This window comes from Strix aluco, chromosome 5 (genome assembly GCF_031877795.1).
Source record: "Strix aluco isolate bStrAlu1 chromosome 5, bStrAlu1.hap1, whole genome shotgun sequence".
In the NCBI taxonomy this organism is placed as follows: domain Eukaryota; kingdom Metazoa; phylum Chordata; class Aves; order Strigiformes; family Strigidae; genus Strix; species Strix aluco.
Window position 1 is genome coordinate 86,072,697 of NC_133935.1, and position 24,407 is coordinate 86,097,103.

Below are 24,407 nucleotides of genomic sequence, written 5' to 3' on the forward strand. Positions count from 1 at the left end.
AAGTCGCCATTATGCATGATGGAGCCCTGATGTCCTGGAGATGGCTGAGCACCCGCCTGCCCATGGGAAGTGGGGAATGAATTCCTTGTTTTGCTTTGCTTTCACACGTGGCTTTTGCTTTACCAATTAAACTGTCTTTATCTCAACCCCTGAGTTTTCTCACTTTTACCCTTTGGGTTCTCTCTCCATCCCACCAGCGAGGAGTGAGAGAGTGGTTGTGTGGGGCTTAGTTGCCAGCTGGGGTTAAACCACAACACCATTATAGTCATGTGCCTTGTGCTTAGACATGTGCATGTACATACAACACCCCGCATCCCGTATGCTCACCTTTATGTGCACAGTAAGCAAAGTTTTAATGTGCTAATTATACAAGCACACAAAGCCATATTATGACAGTCAACTATATAAAAACCACGTTTACACTGTATGCGTATGTATATACAAAGAGGTCACAGTTCACCTGGTGTATTTTAAATGCCTTTTTAGGATGAAAAAAAAAACTTCCTCAGGAACTCTACCGACCACTAGTGACTAGTCCTGTTCTGAAGAGAGGTGTCATGAATCTATCATTTCTGTTCCATTATAAAGGGAGCCTGCACATCTAAAACAGAAGGTGAGATATCTTTTTTACACACATGCAGAAAGCATGTACAGATAGAAATAAACCATGTCTCTTTTATCCTGTTTCTTGCCTTCATGTACACATGCTCTCACATGTATGCATATGCACTCACAGAGACTTCATGGATTCCATGAAAAAAATACAAAAATAATGAGAAAAAAATATATAGAAGATGTCCAGGATCCCATGTTCTGACCAGGCTACCTACAGTCCCGCATGCAGTGTAGTAAACAGCAATTTCATTGGAATAAATTATTTATTAGTTTTTGAGGGTTTTTTCCTTGAAGCTAATAAAGGCAACAATGAAAAATTACTCCAGAATTTATTCATTTTGCATGCTGGGAGAAACATTGTGTGTCTGCGTATATATACAGATATAAAGCAGACCACGCTGTGATCTTATATTTTTACGAACAGACTGCAAGTTTATGTGCACCACAGAAATAAGAAGAACGCCGTAAAAATTAAAGGAGCAGTTGCAGAAATCCAGTGTCTTTGTGGGCACATAAAAAGACAGGTATAGTTTGCTTTGGACAGTATAGATGGCTGTTCACTTTCCGCTTAACTAGGCTGGAGCTGATCTTTGCCAGATGATCACTTTTATACCTTCAGGCACTGAGATACCGTGCTAGACTTGGACCGCTGCCCTGGCCTGCCACAGCAAATGCATATACGTTGTGATTAGGGCTGTCCTGAAAGGTCTCTATGCATTCAGCTTCAGTGAAGACCCCTGTGTCTGGCTACAATCCTAATACTGCCCAAAGGCTTCCAGTGGTCCAGTACTGATTGGTGGTAACACCATGTTAGATATGCCAAGATCTCCACCGTTTTGAAGTTATTTTTCATTTTTACTGCTCTCTTGCAGTTCTTTGTTATTCCATTAATAGGCTATGCCCAGCTTTTCCATTGTACCTCTACCAAGACTTGACAGCACCTTTGAGGTTTCAGTCACGGTGATGCATGTAGATAGATAATCTGCATTTTCTTTTTCTTTGGTCAACAATCAAACGTGAAGTCTGTCCTCCACTATTTCTAAATCCTTAGCACTTGATCTGGAGCTCTGTATTAAGTTTATCTTCATGTTACATAGAACAACTTTCTATATTGAAGTACAACTCCAGGGTTCAACAGAGCATCCTCCAACATCTAAGGATCAGCGGAGGTAGTGCAGTCAGTTGTTTGAAAACCCTTTCCTAATATCAGACATTTTTCTGGCTGTCCTGAAATTGAGCACAGAAATACTCACTGGGCTTTTAGATATATTACACCGTGTCTTTTCTATCATGATAACACAGACATATCTATGGTGGAGAGCACAGACCTGTCCCAGGTGAAAAACAGCTGCTGAATCATGTGCAGTCACACTGCCCAGAAGGTTGGTGGAGAATGTAAATAGCCCAGGAAATGAATGAAACTTTTGGAGGAGTGTCCTGATCTCTTCTGCAATTTGTTCATAAGAACCAAACCAAGGACCATCCAGGTAGCCATTTCCACAAATTCATTGTACCTCTATTTGCTTGATGCACTCCAAGAAATAGCTCCACAAATGTCCTTGAATGACTTTGCCATGGATACTGTAATTTTTCTAATTACTCTGGAGTTCTTCATCAGAACTTTTGCTTCTGGCATCCCCAGCCACATTTTTTACAGCAGTGATGTGGGTTTGGGTTTTTTGAGACTCTGAAGTGAGGGATAAAATACTGTAGTTAGCTTTAATTACTGGAGGATTAGCAGTAGTCATCCTGACACTCCTTGATGGCTGAGCCATGCTATTAACTCCAGGTGGGCCATCTCATAGTCTGGGATCTGTGTCCCTGGAGGCTGTGTGGTCTCTTTTTCACCTCCTTTACGGAGTGGCTGGGAGCTCTTGTGTAGCCAGAATAGAATATGGTGACAAGAAAAATCTCAATGGCTGTAAGCAAAGTACAGCATGAGTTTGCTAGGCTATTCGGTCCAAGACCAAAGACTTAAACCCAAAGAAGTGATATTATTATGCGACTTCTTAGAAGCCATTTCTGGTTATTTTCTTTGGATAGCAGTCTGCAAAATGATGTCTCTTCAGCCCATCTCAGATGCACAGAGCAATGACTTAGGCAAGAAGGCTGGGGACAGAGAGAAATGAAGACCAGCGGAAACCGCCGTCCCCTCCCAAGGGGATGAGAACTGCTTCCAGAATGACTGGAACAATTGACAACAACATGGTCTCAGCTCTGGGTCAGAGTCTCGGACAAACATTTGAGGATGCTTCTTGGTGGCAGAGCAGCCAGAGCCCCAGGCATCTCTGTAAGGATCACAGAGGCATCCTGAGCAAAAACATACATGGACACAAGCCAAGATCCCTTAGCTGTGATATAGAGGACACCTAAGGTAAGAATCATTTTCATTCACAGACAATGCAAATACCTCCCTACAAATGAACTGCTTGGACTCCCTTTATAAGCACTGCAGTGATATAGTTACTCCTGACAGTAGTTCGTGCCATCCTAAAGTTGAACCGGCAGGAAACCAAGTGCATTTCACCCTGAAAGGGCCAATTTCTCTCTCCCAGCATGAGCATGTTTGGATGCTTTACCTAGATGCAGACAAACATGCTACAGTAAGTTAAGATGAATAACACCACTTCTGCCTAAATGAGTCTGCTCTACCCACAGGTCATTAGTAGATGAGCCTTCAACTCCAGAAGGATGGATGCATTACCAGGAAGCCATGGGGTCCCAGCTCCTCTGTCAGCTGGGTACCAACAGTGATGGCTGCACTGCACTCAACCTCTTTCCAGCCAGTGGTGGGAAGGACAAGCAAGGAGAAAGAGAAAACTTTCCTCTTGGACAGTATCCTCCATTAATGTGGGTTGAAGCTCTTTACAAACAAAAACTCTGGGCTTCTAAACTTCTTGGGCCATGAAGCTTCCTTTCTTCCAGGGGAGATAAGGTGAGAACCAAAGAGGACCTTGGAAATCTGGGTGTTGCATGAGCATTTTACAGTGAACAGGCCCCTTGTAATATACATATAACACACAGACATTAATTTGGTGAGATTGACCTTGGTGGCCTGTGCTCTTCTGAGTGAGGACAGGAACCACCATGACATGGTTTGCAGAAGACTGTGCAAGAAACCTTCAGCAGCCACTACTGCAGTCCATGAACTAAGGGATGTTGTTTAACACTGCTGTTGCGAGAGGTTAGTTCAACCCACCTTTCACATCATGGGAGCCAAGGCTTGCAGGGGGTAACTGTTTTACCCAACTTGTCTCAGAACATGGGTGGCTCAGCAGGGAGTCAGACTCAGAAGAGTGGACCTCCCCAACTTCCTCCCTCTTGAGTGGTTTGGATGGTGACAACTTTAGGCAGAGGTTGAAAATGCTGCCCGCTGCCCTTTTGTCAGGGAATTCACAGATGCTGGTCTGTTGTGCTCCTCTCCCATTGATAAAAGGTCTCCCTTCTCAGAGACCTTCTCAGAGAGCTAAGTGCTTGAGGGATGCCCCTGGTGTGCTTGCAGCTTTGGCCCAGTAGTTTTACGGTTACCCGTTATTGCTCCAGCATTCTCAAAAGAAGCCAGCATTAAAAGAGCTTTCTATATTCCTTGAGTACCTTTCATCATCCCTTGGCACCAGTCATCCCTTCACATCCTCTCAGTGCTGTTACTGGCATCAAGTACAGGGCCCCAACCAATCCCAGCTCTCTGATGTACTTAATTAAAGCAGAATCGTTCAATAATTCTGTTGTGCTTTCCTGGGCATCTGGTCATTCACCTCTCATGTGCACAGGCAATTAATTTTTAGGTTGTCAGTACAAAGGGTTTGAAACAAGAATATTAATTCCAGCCCAGCGGGAGGAAAGAAGGAAGTTTTGCTGGTGTGTGAGTCCACCTGCAGGGCTCTGCCCCCGGACGCTGAGTGCCCGCAATGCCTAAAGGCCTCCCAGAGTGTTGAAAGTTGGAAGGGAGGGAAGGTTTTTGAGATAAAACAGTTCCCCCCCTCCTGCCCAACTCCATTAATATTGTGGATAAATTAATGACCATGTTCCTGCCTGGAAACCTCATCAAAATCAGTGGCCCAGGGTGCTACATAAAAATAAATGCCAGACCCTGCTGCAAGGAGCTGAACGTGGCCTTTAGTGACTTGTGCAGAATCACACAGAGACCGTGTAGAAATCTCAACACCGAAACTCCAGATTCATGGGCTAGGGAATTTTCATTAGTTTATACGCTCTCTCTCAACCTTAAAAAAAAAAAAAAAAAAAAGAAAAAAGGCAGTACAGAATCATCATTTTCCCCCGACATTTATTGAAATGTCATTTGAATGAGACCAAACAATGCTTTATGTTCCTTTGGGTAACTGATACGGACAAAAGTCCCTAAGAACAGGAAAACTGCAACTCTGATCTAGTTAATGGATATTAGAGGCACAAAATGCTTTCAAATGCACACAATTATTTTTATCTGCTAATTGAGGGGGTGAAAGCTTCTTTCTAGGAAATATGGTAATATATATTGATCAGAAAAATGAAGCTTCTATACCAAACCCTGAGCACAATGCAAGGTTAAGGGATTTTAATTAATGAAAAAGCTTTTTTATGAAATGATGCCACCACTCAAGGAGAGTATACACTATGACCTCCAGTTAAGTGGAGACACCTTTTAAATATGATGCTGCTTATACAAGCATCACTCACTCTCTTTGGCCAGATAAATATTGAACAGACCTGCTGCCAGACTAGGCTATCTTATTCTTCCCAGCTTGGGAGGTGGGTATCCACTGCTGAGGTGACCACCACAAAAATCTCAGTCCCAGATATGGATGTGTTTCAGGCATTCCACAGATCTATGAAGGCATCAATGAGCAGTCTGAGCCTCTGGGTGGGACAAGATCAGCACTGGCGAGTGAAGACCCCCAAGATGTGTCCAAAGGGTCCATCTCAAACAGCCCATGATATCAACTGTCTGGTAGCACTAGACTAAGAGCAGAAGGTGAGGACTGTAAGACCACATGCACATATGCAAGTAGCAAGGTGGAGAAGGAGCAGATCTGTAGATATAAAGTATGTTTCCACAGCACACACTGCATACATTTCAGGAAGGTTACGTCAAGGTATACCCAATTTTGTCCCCTGGACTGAACATGTATTAACATTGGTTTAGGTCCTGGTTTAATCTGTTCAAAAAGGGTTTGGGTCATACAGTCTGAGCCATTGTGAGATGAAAAGGAAAGCCAGTAAGTAGGGACAACTGGGAGATTGGTTACAGAACTTCACTTCTAATCTGAATAAATTTAAAATGGCAATGCAGCTGTACCCACAAATCCTGTGCCTTTTACTCTTTAAAACACCTCCTTTGCATTTATTTTAAGTCCAGACCCCTACAGTTATCAGATACCCAAGCTACCATTGAAATTATAGGCTCTTAAAGAAGAGGCAGAATTCTCTTGTGCACCTGGATTTATTTTTTCACTCCTACGAGCACAAACAGAAATATAAATTAGAACTTATTTTGAAATCTGCCCAGTTTGCCTTGTAAATGGAAATATAATGAATTTCAAATTCAGTCATAAACAAGTGCTTTAATTGTTTGGTATATTAGTGTTACAGTGTTTACAGGATTATTCTTTTTTGGGAGGCACTTAGAAGTCAACTTAGACTGAGACCCAAATGGATGGTAAACTGGCAAAATCTAACCTGCAGCAGTGTTTTTGCTACCTGAAAGGTAATATATATACTTTTACCCCACAGGGATTCTTCTGCATCTCAGACCTGTACAGGGCAGATACTAAATTGCCCAAGATGGCAGAATTATCATACCACAGGGGTAGGATGAAGTCTTTGCTGCAGGATTTAACTTGTTAGATTGAATACAGCAAGGTATCTACACATGTGTCTTCTATTAATATATGGCTACGGACCAACCTAAAATCTAACCTGGAGCTTCTTTACCGAGCGGGACAGACCAGACCCACTCAAGTCAGCTGGTGATGGAATGACAAGGTTGTTCTGCTATAATCTCCAGTGGGAAGAAGAAAAACACTTGTCATGCAAAATTGCTGATACATTTGCATTGATTGCAACGTTTCTGCTGCATTCATCACTAGTGGTATCTAAGAACCTAAGTTTTGGCTCTACATATTCCTTACCGGAGTCATGGAAAGCCAAATGGAAAAGAATTGCTCTATGCTGAAAGAGATTACACCCAGGCTCAGATGTGTTGCTGAGTTGAGAGGGCTGCACCCACTGGAAAGTCTCATTAATGCAGGAAGAAGTAGACAACACTTAACGACCCTCCAAAAGGAACACTTCCTTCTAATCACATGTTTTTATCTTGCTTCTGATACTGTGCAATGAGTTTGGGAGAGGCCAGCAGAGTCCAATGGAAATTCAGAGAAAAGCAACATTATCCACTGTAACGTCAGACAAATATCGACTTCTCCACAAAAGGCTTATTCAGACGCCCTCGGAGAGTCAATATTTGGTGAGGAGCATTAAAATTTCACAGGCCCTTGGCCAAGGTGACTTTCTTCAAGTAGGACTGATCTCTCTCACAGTAAACCTGCCCACCAAGCCTGCCACGTGTGGGCAGAGGCAGCTCAGCTTTCAGCAACACCTGCTCTTCCCCTGATGGACAGCAAAGCAACATTCATCTGTCTTTTACTCTACTAGAGATGAAAATCCTCCTGCCTGGATGAGGTGTCTAAGTAACGAGTCCAAGGTCCCAGTAAATCCATAGCAAAGGTGGAAAATAAAGGGCAAGTCCAGACACCATGATGATGGGCACTTCATAAATACAGCTGACAGGTCAGAGATTGGTAGGTAGATTTCTGGCATTTTAGCCTGTGAATACAGGCTCTGTAAAGGTTGGACTCGTTTCCAGCCACAGTAAAAGGGAGATTTCATGCTCTGTGGGAATTGTCAGTCCCCAAAAGCTTTCAGAAGCTCATGACTGCATTTCCTGTGCATTATATCCCATTATGCAGATGCCTTAAAGTAAATGTAAATCACATCAAGACTAATTGTAAAGGGCTTTTGGTTGTGAGAAGCAAAGTGCTTTGAGATAGCTTCTGACGATCCAATGGCCACGTGTCTTCACCCTCCTCCCCTCTCATTCTGCACCCTGCCTCCACTCATCCATACATCGTGATGTCCTGAGCTCTCATAGACAAGGCCAGCAGGGCTCACTGGGTTAATTAAATCAGCGTCGTTTGCTGTCTGGAACTCAAGTGACAAATGCATTTCCAACCTCACCTCTTTTGAGGGAAGGGTGGTTTGTGAAGCATAACGGTGGCTCAGGACTCCTGGAGTCCGCTCTCACACATCTCACCTAGGTGAAGGCATCACGGCCCAGTGATTTGGTTTCGCCCCTCTTGTTCACTGGGACAGAAAGCACCAGCACGGTGTTAGTGCAGTAAGCACATTTTCACTCCACTTTAAGCCTCCCCCTTCCCTGCTTCCCTTCCTGGACTGTCAGGGGGGAATAAGATGTCATGAGATATTTGGAAAGACTGAAGGGGACAGTTCCCCTCCTCCCCATTCAGGCTGTGAATGCGAGGCTAATTTTATTAGCCCAGCCACTCCATTATCCAAACAGCCCCTCGCCAGCCTCCTGGTGCATCTGCAGATGCATTAGTGTAATGGTACTGTGCACTGCCAAACACATGCTGCCTCCCATCCCAGATGTGCTCCGCAGGCAGATAAGGTGATTCATATGTTTTTGTATATATATATATGTGTGTATAAAAGTATATATTGGAGCATCTAAAGATGTCAGCAACTTCAGAAGATTCTGAGCACACAGAGGGGTTACGGAACAAGGCTCATGTTTTCTAACACCCTTTGAGATCCTACATAAGCATGGATATATATTTACAAAATGCTGTATGTTGGTTCATCGTATGACAGGCTATACGCTTTATCATTTGTGAATGTTTACAGCTAGACAAAAATAAGCCTGATTCTCTTCTTTCTGTCTTCTATACTTTGAGGTTTGCAGAAATCTGTCTAACCCATGCAGGCGGCAACTTTCTCATGTTAGCGCAATGCTGACTTTTCTTTTAAGCTGGAGGAGGAGGGATGTAACTCAGAGGAGTGCCAGGTAATGTCTGTGTGACACGGCTTTCTTCTTGCCCTGTGACCTGGCATGAACATTACAGCAGATCTACATATGTGTCATAGGTCCAGGCATTCTGTGCATCCTATATGTGATGAACTCATGCATCATCCTCCCAGACACCCACATCATCTCACAACAAACCTGTTGCATGATGGGGGAAAGATGCAACTGGGCTTCTGCCACTAGGGCAACTCACTCACCCACAGCTTGCTTCCAGTCTGACCCAAAAGAAAGGGCAGTTAGTTAGGAAAATGCTGTAGCCTTTTATGAAATCTTTTAAGAAATCATTAAGGAGACAATAAATCACTACATCAGGTCTGTGTTGCACGCAACCATTCTCGCAGCCAACAAGAGAAAAAGCAGCATCCCAGGCTAAGAGCAAACCACAGAGCCAGAACAAATATTTTTTTCCCACAAATGGAGCACTAAATTCAGGGTGACTTTTCACTTGGCAAAATGAAAAAAAAAATAAAGCTAATATCTTGGAAAGGCAGGATGGCAGAAAAAAAAATAACAAATGCAAGCAAAAAAAGAATAAAATTGTCCCATTGAAATGCACAGGATATTTCCAGGGACCTGACCCAGCTGAGCAAGAAAATTTCATCTGCCCAGTAAAGAAGCTTGCTGTTTTTCTAGGACCCTGGGGCAAAACTGTCGATGTTAAAACCTACAAATAGTCCCTCTGCTTTGAAAAAAAAAAAAATGATTCAAAGCTGCAGTTCTTTATCATGTGTGAATTCTCCTTCCTTCACCTGAACAGTTGCATGAGGAAGCAAAGACATACACAAACTCAAAGACGTATATCAAATACAAATATTTCAGTATTTAAAAGATCTTTTTTGCACCACTACCATTACTGCTGTTCCTCTAAGTAGAAAGAATAACACCCCAAAGCTGTCTGAGCACCGAAGACGGGGCAAGGACTCAGTGCAAATTGTTGACCGTGTAAACTTTATGGCACAATTAGTAGCAGGTGGATTAATTTTTAGTTCAAAAAGAGTCTAGAAAAGAGAAAGGGGGACTGTTTGGCTTGTGTGGGAGCAGAGAGAGCCTACGATATTTGCCACAAGCACTTTTATCTGTTTAGCTATGAAAATTAATGAAAATAAATGATCAGAAGGCAATAAATGGATCTGCAGCTACCCTCACGAAGGAATGCTGATACACTGTTTACACATCTAATGTTTGTTTTGAGACTCCACAATCTCTGCAGGATGCTTCAGTGCATATGGTGTTGTCACTGTATTTCTTTTTTTCCTTTTTAATTTATGGATCCAGGATATAAAAGTGTCCCTGAAGCCCTGTGTTGGTTTTGGGAGGTTCCCTTTGCTGGGAGGAGGTGGTGCACCTCAAGCAAACCAGTCCTGAAAGAGCTTGGATGCAGAGAGGTTGGTGAACTTCTGGTACCTAAAGAGCAGCAGGAGATCCCAGCAGGTTGTGAAACCCAGGGACCCACCACTGACATGTTGATTTCCACTGCACTGGCAAACAGAGAGCCTTCATGGTGTGATAGCTGCAACAGGTTGTTATCCTCTGAGGCCGTACCCAGGTTGTTAAATAAAATAGGCCAAGGGCCCTTCTAAAGCCTTGCTGACAAATGGTGGAATGTCGATATCCCTAAATTTTCTTTTCTTCCCTTTTTTCTGAAGATGTGGTTGATGTGTCCCTACTGCCCCATGGCCCAGTCCTGCCCATGGTATTTCCCTGAGCCTTGCCTCAGCACTGCCTGGAGGAGTGCTGCCCAGCACAGGGCAAACCCACGGCAGGAACCATGCTAATAATTATGTGGTGCTGCTGGTGGTGTTCAGTGTTTGAGCCTGTTTGAGCATAGCCCAGGAGATCAGCACGTGGCGGTGAGCAAAGAACAGCCTCCTCCCGTGTCTGACCGTTGTTTGGGCAGCACCACTGACAGGTCATGAGAACATCACATCTGACCTTCCCAGTCCCTCCTAGACCTCTTACCGCACAGAGACTTGTCTTGCATCATGCAAACATGAGGTGCTGTGGTCAGGCATGTACTCGAGGTGGCTATCAAGCAGCTGTGTCCCTGAAGCATGGACAGACACCTCCAGGGACGCCCGTGCACCCATAGACAGCCGTGACCAGAGGATGCTGCCAGCTTAGTGACCACACTGCACACAGCAAGTCTGCTCCAGTGGGCTGTGTGGGCTTTCCCCGGACATGTACCCATTCTTCTCCTCTGCTGCCCCTGCTTATATGATAGACATCAGCTCTTAATCAATATTTCAAACGTTTAATTAAGAATACAAGCTAAAAGCACAAAATGCTCAAGCTGACAGCTTGCAATAGCTCCTGTCCTGTGGAATAGTAAAGAGACTTTAAACCTGCCTACACAAATCACACAACACTGTCTTTGTACTACTCTGCAAAGTTGTATCTGCACTGGTAAATTTAACGTGTCCTGCGTTACGCTGTGGTCCTAAGGCCAGTGAGTACACAATAACAGATGTACACATCATTAAACTCTCTTAGCCTGCAAATGGAGCAGCTGCAACAAGCTGCCTCTCAGAAACAGTCACTGGCCGTGGTCATCCCTGAACCATGTCCAAGACTGTCTGAGAGACAGTTTGCTGGCCCCATGGTGAGGATGTGCCAAGTACCATCACATCAATTTAATGGACAAGACAATCCACCTCCAGTGCCTGGTCATGCTCCCTAGTACTGATATAACCTGAAATCCACGTGGCTACCAGTTCACTGCTTGCAGGAGTGAGGAAAGCCATGATTAAAAAACCAAACAAAACCAACAGCAACAGCAGATCTCTCCTCCACTTCCAGGCCATTCCTGGTCCCATGTCACAGGGTACCATCCTCCAAGGTATGCACACAAGTGGTCCTGAGGTCCTGCCATGAACCAGGGCAGGAAATTGGCCAGCTTCAAGCACAAACCAAACCAAGAAATTAATTTAAAATGTTTTCTTTTTTCAACTGTCATCAGTCTAGAAGCACAAATGCAAGACCTGGGAAAGGATATCACAGATCTGTATTGACACGGGAGATAAGGCGTCATCAACCATGACCTGAAAAAGACAATGTTGTCCCAAACAGGCCCCCTGCTTGCCTCCTTGGTGGGGCACAAACTGCTGGATTTTCAGATAAGGATCACAGAAGGTGTTATTCACTTTGCAAGCACACGGTTAAGATGGACTGTGCAGAGATTAGGTGGATTTTCCCAAAGGTGCAAGCTCAACCTTGGGAAAGTGCTGAGTATAGTGATAAGTAATTAGTGATGGATAGCATGTTCACCAAGTCCATTAGCTGGAAAGAAAAGCAAACCTGCAGCATTCTCAGCTGGAAAGAAAAGCAAACCTACAACATGCTTCACATTCCTTCCCTGCATTTTCCTCCCTCCTGAAAGCATCCCGACAACCCCCTCGCAGCCCACACTGCTGCCTGTCAGGGGGCTCCCCTCAGCGCAGCTTCACGTCTCATTGGGGACTGGCATTTCCAATCAATTAGACATGTCACCGCTGAATTTCTCTGCTAATTACTGGAGTTTATTATGTCTAAAGCCAGGTTAAATGCAGAATTCCCGAGGTCAAATGGGGTCACGCAGACAATCAGTTCCACATTTTCTGTAGCAAAAGAGACCCCCACAATCAGTCACTGCCAAGTGGTTTGTAATGACCAACCTGCCAGTTAATGGCCTGAGGTGAAAGTCTCGGGGATAGATAATGTTCTTGGAGAGAGAGAGGAAAAAAAATAGTGAAGAAGCAAAGAAAAAGGCCACATAGGAGGTGATTACAGCACAAACATCTGAACTCACAACTTTCTCTTGGTGTCTTAGTGTGGAAGGAGAAGGGTTTACTCTACACGTCAAGCAGCTCATAGAGAGCAAGTTTGCACTAGTTTCCCAGTCTGACCTAGTTGCCAAATGCCCTTTGATTTCAGTGGCATTATTTGAGGCCACAATGAAAACAAAGGTGCTAAGGGGTAAGGACTGATAGGCCATAACCCACGAGCTGCTCAAAAGCGTGCCATGAGCTCTGCTACCTGCTTCTTCACCCCTCCTTGCCTGGCAATAGATGTGGTGGTTGTAAGAGGGTTGCAAGCCAAGGAGAGCCTGGGAGGGCTGTTCTTGAAAAACAGAGCACACAGCTCCCTTCAGAAGGAAAAGAAAAACATCTCCCCATCTGTTTTGGAGGCGAAAGGGTTTTCAAATCTCTCTTGGCTCATTTCGACACTGCATCCTGTGGGTGAAAGACATCCTGTCCCTTACCAGTGTTTTGCTCAGAGCTGGCTGTAGCAGAGCATGAAACACTTCAGCCCAGACAGAGCACACGGGGAGGCTCAAAGTGCTCAGTGTTTGCAGTAGCAGCTGCCTGAAGAGCATTGCCTAAATGTCAACACTGTTTTCAGAAACAATTATAGGGAATGCAAAAATAGCAATCAGGGAGTTACATACCTCTTCTCGATCCAACGACTGGCAGATGAGTTTATATCATGAGGAAGCCAAAAGAGGATCCCTCTAACTGCTGGCCCTGAAAACTCTCTATAAAAGATAACACTACACAGTCTCCCCTTCCCAGGGTTAAAGGCTTCAGGGTGACCAGTGGTGCGGAGGTAAAATAGACTCCCATGGATCCTCCTACAGCTGGAGATGTGCTGCAGAGCCCTGACAGTCCACACTGTCAAATTCTTCATGGTCTCTTACATGGGTTTGGCTGTCCAAATTGCAGTCTCTCAAACAATGTCCAGGAATGGCTTGGGTTTATTCCCTACACAGTCTGGATGGAGCTCCCCTCTTTTGGGAGAGTAAGAGAGCTGAGATCTACAGGCACAGGCCACAGTGCAGCATTTAGTCTCAGTGCCAGAGGTTTAGTATATTAGTATAGCTGCTGAGAAAAAATGGTACTTTATCCTGATGGAGGTTAGGTCAGTGCAAACATCTGCCTGTCTCCTTTGTGCCAGTGCTCTGTGAATCCAACATTTATTATGTGAATCATCCTGGAGTTGATACTCCATCAAAACACATTCCTGACGTGATGCTTGGAGGAAACACAAGGGTTACCTTTGCTCTTTAGGGCAGAAACTACTGACACATGAACTTCAAAAGTGCTTGGAAGGTTTCATCCAGAGAAAGCTTCCCAAATGATGTCATGGGAGCAGGGATCTTGTACAAACACTGTCTGTCATCCTCAAGAAATCCAAGGGGCTTTACAAGTTCATAAATACATCACAAAGGCATCCATGGATCCAAACTCTCAGAGGAGGGACACAAGACCAGGTATTTACGTAGGAGTTCAGGATTAGAGGAAAAGAAGTTAATTCATCAGATGAATCAAAGGAAAGGATTTCTAGGGAGTCAGAATGATGTGAAAAGTTCTGGGATTGGGATGAAACAGCAGAACTAAGAGTTTAAGGACCTTTGTTTCAAAAAGTCCCAACCTTAACCTAACTCTTATTCAGGCAATGACACATGGGGCACATTTGGCAGAGAAATTGTCCCGTCCATGTACAACATCCACTGAATGGGCAGGCAAACACCCACTGATCTATCCACACAACTTTCTGCATTGATTCTTCTGTCCCCTCAAATCTTTCTAACTACCCGAAAACCCTGGCCTTGCTACATTTATTATAAAGACACAACTACAGGTGTGTGCCCAGACTCGAGGGAATGTCATTACTGGGAAGACATGGGTGTCTTCCTGGGCTGCACTGTCTATCTACACAAGTGGATAAGCAGGCCAAGCCTACACTACAAAAAAAATACAGATCTACAACAGAGTATTAACGAATTGTTCTGTGTTCTGGTTCAAAATATCTTTCTAAAAAAAGAAAACAAAGCAAAACAAATTAAATAAGGTCTCAAGGATTCCTGTTATTTCTTCATCTAGTTAGGAAATAAAACAAGAAAATACTTTTCAGGGTAGCTGAGTACACTTTTCTCCAATCACAAACTGGAAAATCACAAAAACTGGAAAAAACCTTCAAAAGGCCATAATATGACTTTAAAGTGTTTTTTTAATAGAAAAGAACATAAAATCCAGTTTTTCTTTCAAGAGCAGGTTCTGGTATGGATTTCATTTTCCTGTGCTTACTACACACATCTATGATGATAATGACTGTATCAAGTAATATAAAGTGATGAAAGATATTTAGCAGGGGCCTAAAGCAAGAAGGACTCAAAGCCATGAGTGCAGAAGACACAGCAAATTCTGGAGCACATTGAAAAGCCTATTAATCCCCACTAACAAGGAGCAGGCTTAGGAGTTCAGAGATATCACATGAAAAATAGAAAAGGCATTAGAAAATGATAACTCTGCGTACTTACAGTGTAAGGAAAAGCCCCAAGAGAGCAAATACCTGCTTCAGAAAAGTAATAAGATACATGAGCCTGCAATGGAAACAACTTTTGAAGCATATTTAAAATGCAATAATTAAGACAAGGGTCTCTGACAATGATTGGTCACCGATCCGGGAAAGCACTCAAGCATGTGTTAGATTTAAGAGCTTAAACCCAAGAGGTATGGAAGTGCCTATACCTCTGAGGCAGGGTCTCTGTCTTGCCCAAATCCTCCCTCCCTGGGAGCACTGGTGCCTAGGCTGGGCTGGAGTGGAATACCAAAGCAGGGGGATGATTAACAACTGGTGCTTTCAAGTGACCTGCGCAAGTAAGATCTGTGCGAGGCAGCGAAGACCTGGCTGTCAGTGAGATTGGAGGAGACAGATGTTTAATGGAGTCCAGGATTACAGATCTGCCAGGCTTCACATGTAATCGCCAGCTTCTTAGGTTTCCTCTTTCTTCTCCCTTCTTCTGGGTCTATTACAGGGTCAGGGGCTGGGGGAGGGCAGGGTGGAGATTTTCAGATTTCCAGCTAGATTCCTTGAGCTGCCTTTAATACTTATTCCCAGCTGAAACCACAACCTACCAGTCTGGCAGGACTCAGAGAGACAGGAGTGGATTTTTCGTTTAAAACAAGAGGAGTGATGCCTTTAACTCCACAGATCCACCTCCTTTTCCCCAAACAGCATGGTAGCTCTACTGAGCAGTCTGTGTTTGACTCAGAGAGGCCACACCGCAGAGGAACAGCACCGCAATCAATAGTGCCAGATGACCCACACGCCGTGTGCCGGGCAGCACTGTGCCCCGGGGGACACGTCTGCATGGCTTCCCACCCGTCACCCGCTCCTGAGGATCGATAGTCCCTGCTGCTTCTCACCCGGGGAATGACGCTACAAATGCTTTTTGCATTTATGGGCATTGCTCACTCTTTCCTCCATTCTCACTCTTTTTTTGTCCTCTGTGCGAGGCAGGGGGTAGCTATTACTTTGGGAAAGCAGAGCCCCATGAATTAGAAGGACCAATGTTCCCACTTAAAAAACACAGGGGACAGGAGGGAGACCTGGTTAGACTAAATGACCTACCTCATTCCTCATCTCATGATGCCAGGCAACCCCCTACAATTATGTCCATCACATGGATACCTTAAGGCAAGGAGTCCCAAAGACTAATTAAACCATCCTCTACAGGAACACAGCTCCTTTGAAAGCCTCTGTGCATCCTCCAGCTCCTGCGCTGCTTCCTTGAGCAGCCTGTGGAGGAAGCATCTGGCATGGGGATGACTCTGGCAAGCTAAGAGATGAATGTTGACATTAGGCATTGCTGAAGTTCAAAAATTTCACCAGCACTCTGACCCAGAGGGCAGTTTTATGAATTCATGTCTTGCCGGCAAGCAGGGTTTAGATTCTGTCCATGGCTAAGATACATGTATTCAAAATACTTGAGCAGTTGCACTGATATACTCCCCCCCAGCTGGATCCCAGTGATTAATGCAGTGTGCTCGCAGAGAAGTAATTTCTCTGGGATGGGACAGTTCTGGAAGAGACAGGGCTCTGGCACGGATAAGCAAAGCCAAGCATGAAGCAAAGGGATAGTGACCTGCATTTTGTATTAAATCCTTCCCTCCAGTGAAAGACTGACAAACTGCTCCCGGTTAGTCCCCTCCACACATCTTGGGTTTGTCAACATTCTTCTAGATGGGATCAAGAAAGCTATAACGTAATGTCATTTACAGGATGCTACAAAGAAGAGAACAATTATTCTCTCAAGAAACATTTCCCTCTCCAATACACACAGCAGACCTCAATCTAGGTACCTGATGGTAACATAACAAAAGTTCCTGTGAACTTTGGGATCCAGCAAAGCTTTCCAGCTCTTATCAGGGCATGCACACAAGCCTCAGGTGTCAGGAGAACACCTGAGTTTTCAACAGCCAGTGGTAGGAATTGCAGAGAGCTCCAATGGATGTCCTGATCTTGGAAATATCTTCTGTACCTTCAGGTCACATGGAGTTACAGTGGTTTGCCCTCAGCTGTACAAGGACTGTGTGCAAAGCAGGGTGAGTCTAGCTCTCCCAAATCCTGGACTGTCTCTCAATTGCAAACCTTTTCTCTTTTCCAGTGCACTTAGCATAGTACTTAATTTAGGGCAAAGTAGGGCACTTGAATACAGCATCAAACTGGCTTACAAAAGCCTTTCCAAAGCATAAAAAGAGCTTAATTCAAGTGTGAAAAGCCCAAGGCTGAGGGACAGTGGGAGATGAGATTCCAGATGCCCATGCATCTCATGGGATGGAGGCAGTCCCTGGTGAAAGTTCTTCCCTTGCCATAAATGGCTTATTTAGGACAACTTCAAAACCTTGAATTGGTTCCTCACCTGCTCACCCCAGCTTTCTGAGTTATTTACATCCCTGCTGGAACACACAACCAACCCAGCAGGAGGTTAAGGGACTCCACACTCCCTTAATTATCCCACAGCTGCTTACTCCTAGGATACCCATATGCTAGCAACAAAAGAGTTAAAATCAAGCTAAATTATAACTTTGTCCAATAATATGCCTTTTGCTGATAAAGACTTATTTCAAAAGAGTCAGCAGCACAACGTGCTGCCATTTTGCCAGTGGGCCAAATCATTTTTATCGTTCTTGGCCGAGAAACACAGGCACTCACACAGTGTCTTTTCCATCCTTAGCTGAGCATCCATGCAGGATTTTCCATCTATGCAGTCATTTCTCAGAGAGCATCTGACCTTATTTAACAGGCCCTTAATTAGGTGAAAGCAAATGTAAAGGAGAGCGAAGTTCAGCCTCTGATATTGCTGAGGGTAATGAGTAGTATTTTAGGGGAAGGAAAGAACAGTCAAAGAGAACAAAAGTTGCCTTTGCTGCCAACTGGGATTACACTCATTGCTTGATTGAACTCTAGGAACTGTTCTTCCCTGTCCATTTTGTGCAGGACTGCTCAAAAGTAGGGAAGCTGGGCAATGAAATCGACAGTTTGGAGTCCTCTTCTTTTGAGAATTTAGAGAGAGCCTATCATGACACATCTTTGTAAAGACAGCGTGCATTTCAACTCTTGACTTGGGCCTCTTAGATGACCCTGATCTTACCTAGGATGTCAGTCTCATTTAGCAGCACACAATTACTCCAAGGAAGGGACTATGTTGTCAACACCCTTCCTTCCTGGCTTTCAGAAGCTGAACAGGGGAGTCCTGCAGAAGACCTTACCATCTCCAAAGAGTGAATACGCACAGTGGTCATGTCTCACACTGTGCACAGTAGCCCCTTCTACAGGTTGACAGTCAATACTCCAAAAGCCTGCACAACAGCAGAGTCAAATGACAGAAATCTGCAACAACGGTGCCAAAATTTACAGTTTATGGGTGTCTCTGCTACTTTTAAATCTGCAGGTCAAAAAGCCACATCTATTAGACAATCTTAGTTTTCCATTTTCAAACAAGATCATTTCTGCCTTTTCTGGTTCTGGACCAGTGATGAAAAACATGGTCTGCACACAATCTGATGGCTCACAAATGAACAAATGCAAATTAAAAGGAAAAACTCTTGAGTTATTTTTAAAACTTGTGATCTTGAGCCAGTGTTTCTGGGGACAGCCTCAAACTGACAATCCCCTGGAAACAGCCACTCTAAACCTATGAGTTAATGCTAATTGAAATCTTGTGCAAAGACCACATTTGAAGAAATTAAGTTTTAATTAAGAAAAGTTATTAATGATTGTTTTAACTAATTGATATGATAACATAAGCAGCAGATGAGATTTTAATCAGTGGCCATGAAATCAGAAGTAAACTAGCCAGTCACCACCTCTTCTTTTGCAGTTAATTTGCACACAATAATTCTGTTGCAGATAGTGACTCAGCGGCAAAGGGAAGAAGAATAAATCTCAGGAGACAAATAGGTATAAGCCTTCCCCATTTTAATGAGAAACAGACACAGAAAGGCCAAAAAGACCCTGTCAACATGATTTGCAATACTGTTACTTAATTTTTACCAAATGTGGTTTCTGCCATGCTTTAGTTGAAGTACATATTTATTTGATATTTCATTGGCAAAGTTTAAAAGAACCTCCAAAATACCTATCTGCTTCTGCTACGCATGACCCTACCAGTGTCACCTTCAACATACTGTAATGGTTTTAGGGAATGATAGCACTGCACAGATGTGATTTATTCTCAGATCATGGATGACTTTCTGCTAGTTTGCAGGGAAGAAGCACAACTTTCCCCTGGAGCGTGAAGCTGACTCACCTGCACGAAACAAACCTGCCTGCACAGAGAGACAGAAAATCTCCTTCCTTGAGTCAAATGTAGTATTACTCATAAACTGTTTGCAGAACAGAGTCTTCCCTAGCCATTAGTAAACCAAAAGTAGGAGGCAGCTCAAAGCCTTGGGATTTTAATAACATGAAGTTGGGGCCTCTTGCTGTTTGCCTTCTCGGTTTTGAGTCTTTAAGTTCATTTTCTCTAGCTCTTCCCTTTGATCCCTCTATATCAAAGGGAAAAGCTGAGATTCTTGTGTCTTGGAGTTGCTTCCAGGTGCTGCGTCAGCTTTGCAAAACACACCTAGCACTGGGAAAGACCCAGGAGTCCAACATGCTGAAACAGAGATATTTAGGGGGTGATGGAGGTGACCTTACAAATACCAGTCCAAAGCCACAACAGGAAAATGAGCTTCCTGCACCTCCTGACATGTAGAACTGGGCTGCACATGCACATCAGCAGCTAAGCATCAAGGAGGCAAGGAGGCATGGTCAGCCAGCAGTGTGGGGGCAGCTGGAAGAGGAGAGAGCAAAGGAATGGGGGTGCCAGGACTGGAGGAGTGACAGAAGAACAAGTGCAAGTCCATAAATAAGAGGACAGGGCCACAAAGAGGGATGGGATCAGAGAGAGAGGCAGGGATAGTGAGGAAGGGGTGCAATAAGCATCTTAACCTCTGCAGAGAGCTCCAGGGAGCTTGTAGGCTCTGGCTTCTCATTTGGGATGAGATTCAGAGAGAGGGTTAGAGGAGGCATGTGAGCGTGTGATGAGGAGCAGAGGAGATGTAGAGGCACTGCAGGCCTCCTCCCCCTGCTCCTCCAGCAACATTCCCCATCTGCTCCTCATCCCTTTAGATCAGCGCGTGAGGCAGAGGACTCTCCAGTGTCTGCACACCAGAAACAAATAAGGAAAAGAAACAGCCCAAGCCTCCAGTGTACTGATATCCCCATGACCCCCAGGGAACATCACGGTACAGGGACAAGTGCCGTTCAGACAGCTAAGTGAGGAAATGTCACCCTGGAGCAGCCCTCTCCCTGCCTCTGCCACACGAGACCCCCGTTCAGTGGGAAGCACCGTCCAGCTTGTACCTCACTCAGAGCCTTTGTGAAGGATGGGGCTAAATGGCAGATCTCCTGATAAATCACGACAGATCCAATGCATGCACCAACCCTTCCCTCCTCTGTTAATAGGGACTTGAAATACATGTTTGCACTTGAAATGCATATTCCCACACCTCTATGAAATGATGGGACCTCTGTATAATGTGTCTCTGGGTTTTGGTGACAAATCTTCCCGTCTCCCTCATTCAACCAATCTCCCTGTAAAATATGTATTTACATATAATGGAGCCCCTCTGATGGTGAAAAGCTGTTGCATTCTGCTCCCAAGATGTTGACCTTAAAAATGACAGGGGATATTTTTTTTTGGCACCATGAGAAAGCCTCTTCTTGTAGCCAGATTTATAGTGACAGTTCTTTGAAGGTGTTTCAAGTTAATGGGTGACTTGCTGAGCTGAGTCCAAACACCTCACTGCAGAGTATTTTGGGGCATGGCAAGAGCAATACTTGCCAGGCCTGCCGGAGCCACGATAGGACTGGGACAAGCTGGAGAAATTGGCTTTATCGTTGGAGCTTCCATTCCTCTTGAGGACTGGTAAGCAATGGAACCAGGCCTGGCAAAAATGCTTTTAATGGAGCAGCTACACACCCAACAGAATCACTCTTATTTCTGGGGTACAGCCAAGGTTGAGCCCAGCAGATGGAGGGAGGAGAAACCTCCTCCTTCTCCAGGGATAGGACCTGCCCTGGTGCCTGCCTTTGAAAAGGTTGGGTCAAGCCATCACCCTCCTGTCCCTCATCTCCACAGACCTCACAATACCAGGGGATTTCTGTGGGCAGTGAAAACCTCTGATAAGTCAGATCTTCATCCATTTGTGAAAAGAACTGTACAACTTGGCTTGTAGAGTGGGTGGGATATACAGTCCCCAAGGCCAGCCTGCACTCCTCCACGCTGTTCACAGTCCTGCCTCCAGCAAAGGCAAACCCCTGCACCCACTCTCAGGCACTGAGGCTCTACAAATGTTAATTCATTCGAGCACTTGAAGTGTATTATATCATGAGCACACAGATAGCGACTGTATTGCTGTGACGGCAGTGCTGTCATTCACATTGCTTGCTACGTCGCAGATAAAATCAGAGATGAGCAAAGGCTTCTCTAGTGTTGAGTGTTTCACAAAATTGGATCAGATTTTAAATAATAACAGTCCATGCCCTTTTCACTGACATCTCTCATACAGACACCCTTGGGCTTCAAAGATGGGTGGGAGGAGATGATTGAATAAATCACAGGAGACACAGGGCTCCTGAATTCTCTCTCAGGAGGCTCCATCAACAACTTGTGGTCCTAAAAAAAACCTGCCTAAGCCTGTGTTTCAGAATAGTCAGCCACAAAATGAATCTGCTCATGTTGTAATGGTCAGGGAAGCGCAGGTAGTCAACATACCAGCAAGAATATGTTCTTGGAAGTCTCTGGAGGAAAACCAAACTTCTCCTCTTATTCCAGATTTCATTTTTAAGAAAGTGAGTGAATGACCAGTGCTGTCCCATTGCCCTTTCCTAGAGAGAATCAAGGCAGCTCCTGGGTGTTATGAGACCAACCAGTCCAAGGGACCCAGACCCCTTATCTCTGTAAATCTGAAGGACTGTACAAAGTCAATGGTGGTATCTGAGTTGGCCTGTTGCCAAATGGGCCTGCACAAAAAGGAAGGTGAGAAAATCTGAAATCAGTGGATTGATTATTGGCGTATCATCATGCTCAAGGGCTTTGACCATGCAAGGTCATTATACTCAAAATAAAAAGAAAAGACCCACAGAATAAAAGGATGAGAAAAAGGCACAGTGTTTTGACCAGAGTCTCACAGGATCTCGCAAGCATCACCTGCCTCCAGCTTCCCACTCCATCCCAACAGATGACTGGGACTGTTTTCACTTCAGCACTGGAGGTGACATCCCATCCTTGCCCAGCACAGAGCAGATGAGAGAACAATCCCAGCTCTGTCATCACATCCTTTCTCCTGACTTATTTTTATCTCAGGGCCTCTTTAATAAAGATGAATATACAGAATTACTCCCCTCTCCATTCCAAGTTTTAGGTGTAAATATCCATAGCTTAGGGATAGGGTCAGAGACATCACAGAGGCACAGAACATTTAAAATAAAATGGTTCAAGCAGAAGAAATGATAGTCATAGACTGGAAATTAAACCCCCCCTAGTTTGCATGGGGAAAAGGATAGTCAGTCACATCTGAGCTCCCAGACCACAGCAATCCTTAGGTAAAGGCTGATGATTTCAGTGTTAGCCACAGCCTGGGAAACAGCCACCTGAAGAAGATATGAGGAGCGTCTATAAAATCACAGCAGGTGAAGAGGAAACGTTTATTCACTGTTGCATTTTTAAGGCAGGAATTTGCAGGTGGTAAAACTGCCATGAGGGTGGATGAGAGGAGGGGACATTGTGGCCCATCTCCACCCTCAAGACTGTTGACCACTGCAGCGCAGTGCTGTCAGAGGGTTGGAGCACACCACAAAACATGTAGGGGGGATCCTGGTGTTAGGGAACTGGGTGACACTGGGATGAAATCACACTGCTCTGAAAGTGCTACTGGAACCTGTAGGCATCCTCCAAGCAATTCATGAAGTCAATAAGAAGCATATCAAGTGGGTGTTTTATGTTTGGTGCCACTGACATGATCCACAGTCAGGTGGGTAATACTTGCTCAATGAATCATTGAACACTAATGATTGGGTGAACATGTCAGACTTGAACTGGTAGCCTCCACTGAAGTTGCACTGTAGGGCACCTGCCATCACCCTACCACAATCCCTTATTTCTCCCTTTTTTTCTGGGGATCTAAAGCTCCTTTTGAGCATGCATGAGTCAATCAGTTACGATAACTCAAGTAACCCTGTATGTCCACAAGACTAACTATATACAATGGATTTCTTCATGCAAAACTAGTTCTTCCTCCTCCCACCCCAAGCAGCAAACTTCCTAAGGCCAAGCGCTCAGCTGAAATCATCCAGCCTTCCATGTGGAACACCCAGATTGGTCATTCCCTGGAATCTGGCTGTTAGTATTTTCAATAATAATACTAATAACACAACAGGAACATCATGCTAAACTTGGCCTGCACCCTGGCAGTCAGCATCCTACACTCTTAATCACTGTGTCTCAAAGAGGCTCCAGCTTCTCCAAATATTCCAGTTGGAGCCAAATGATTCAGCGTTACACTTATCCGTATCTGCGGCAGATGTATCCACAGTTTGAATGGGGGTGGAGAGCAATGTGGTACGCAGCAGATGAAGCAGCAGCTCCTTGTCATGTAGCCAGTAGGATGTGTACTGCATAAAGCAATGCTGGGGGTGGTTTCTGCCCTCTTAGTTCTCTGCCCCGGCCCCTCAAAAATTGCATCAGTGTATAAACGTAATGGTTTCTAAGCATGAAAAATCATGAGATCAACAACAGAGCGCATCTTTGTAGCAACTGTGTTCACCATCAGAACTTTATCGCGCAATTCCGATGTCCATTGCACGATCAAGCTAAAATCTTTCAAAGCACCATGGACTGATGGAGTTTCTTACCTGCTTCTCAGACATGATGTAGAGATGTTCATGATCCACCGAGAAAGCCATATCCCGTAATATGGGGCCAGTATCCACCACCTGCACAATCTCATACTCCAGTGTGTTCTTAGTGGTGCCATCCACACGGATCTGCAGAGCAAAAAGAAAAGCAGGGAGAGATCTTGAGTATTTCTCCTCCTTCCATGGAGACTGTAGAATAATCACTGGAGAAATGTATTGTGGTCCAAGTCTTTTGGACAATACCCATTGTCATCGCAAAGTGAACTTTTTCCCTGCCTCCTCACTTAAAGGATAAAGCAGGTTTAACTGCTTCTGCTGGCACTGTAGAACAATCCATAGCCTGCTCGCTTTTATCTGACACTATCACTGTGTTACTGTCATTGCCTGGACAAATCTACTGAGCTGAAAATGATGCCACAAAGGGCAGAATTTGTGGTGATGATGAGCAAAAGATAAAAAACCACACAAG

At 44.5% G+C, this 24,407-nt stretch overlaps 1 protein-coding gene across 1 annotated transcript in view; it reads right to left on the reverse strand.

Annotated features, from left to right (window-relative positions):
• The window catches only part of PLXNA4 (plexin A4), a 429,072-nt gene that overhangs the window by 207,615 nt on the left and 197,050 nt on the right, over positions 1–24,407 (reverse strand). The window contains exon 3 of the mRNA XM_074828081.1: positions 23,936–24,067. Coding sequence (XP_074684182.1) covers positions 23,936–24,067 — 132 coding nt within the window. The remainder of the gene's footprint in view (positions 1–23,935; positions 24,068–24,407) is intronic.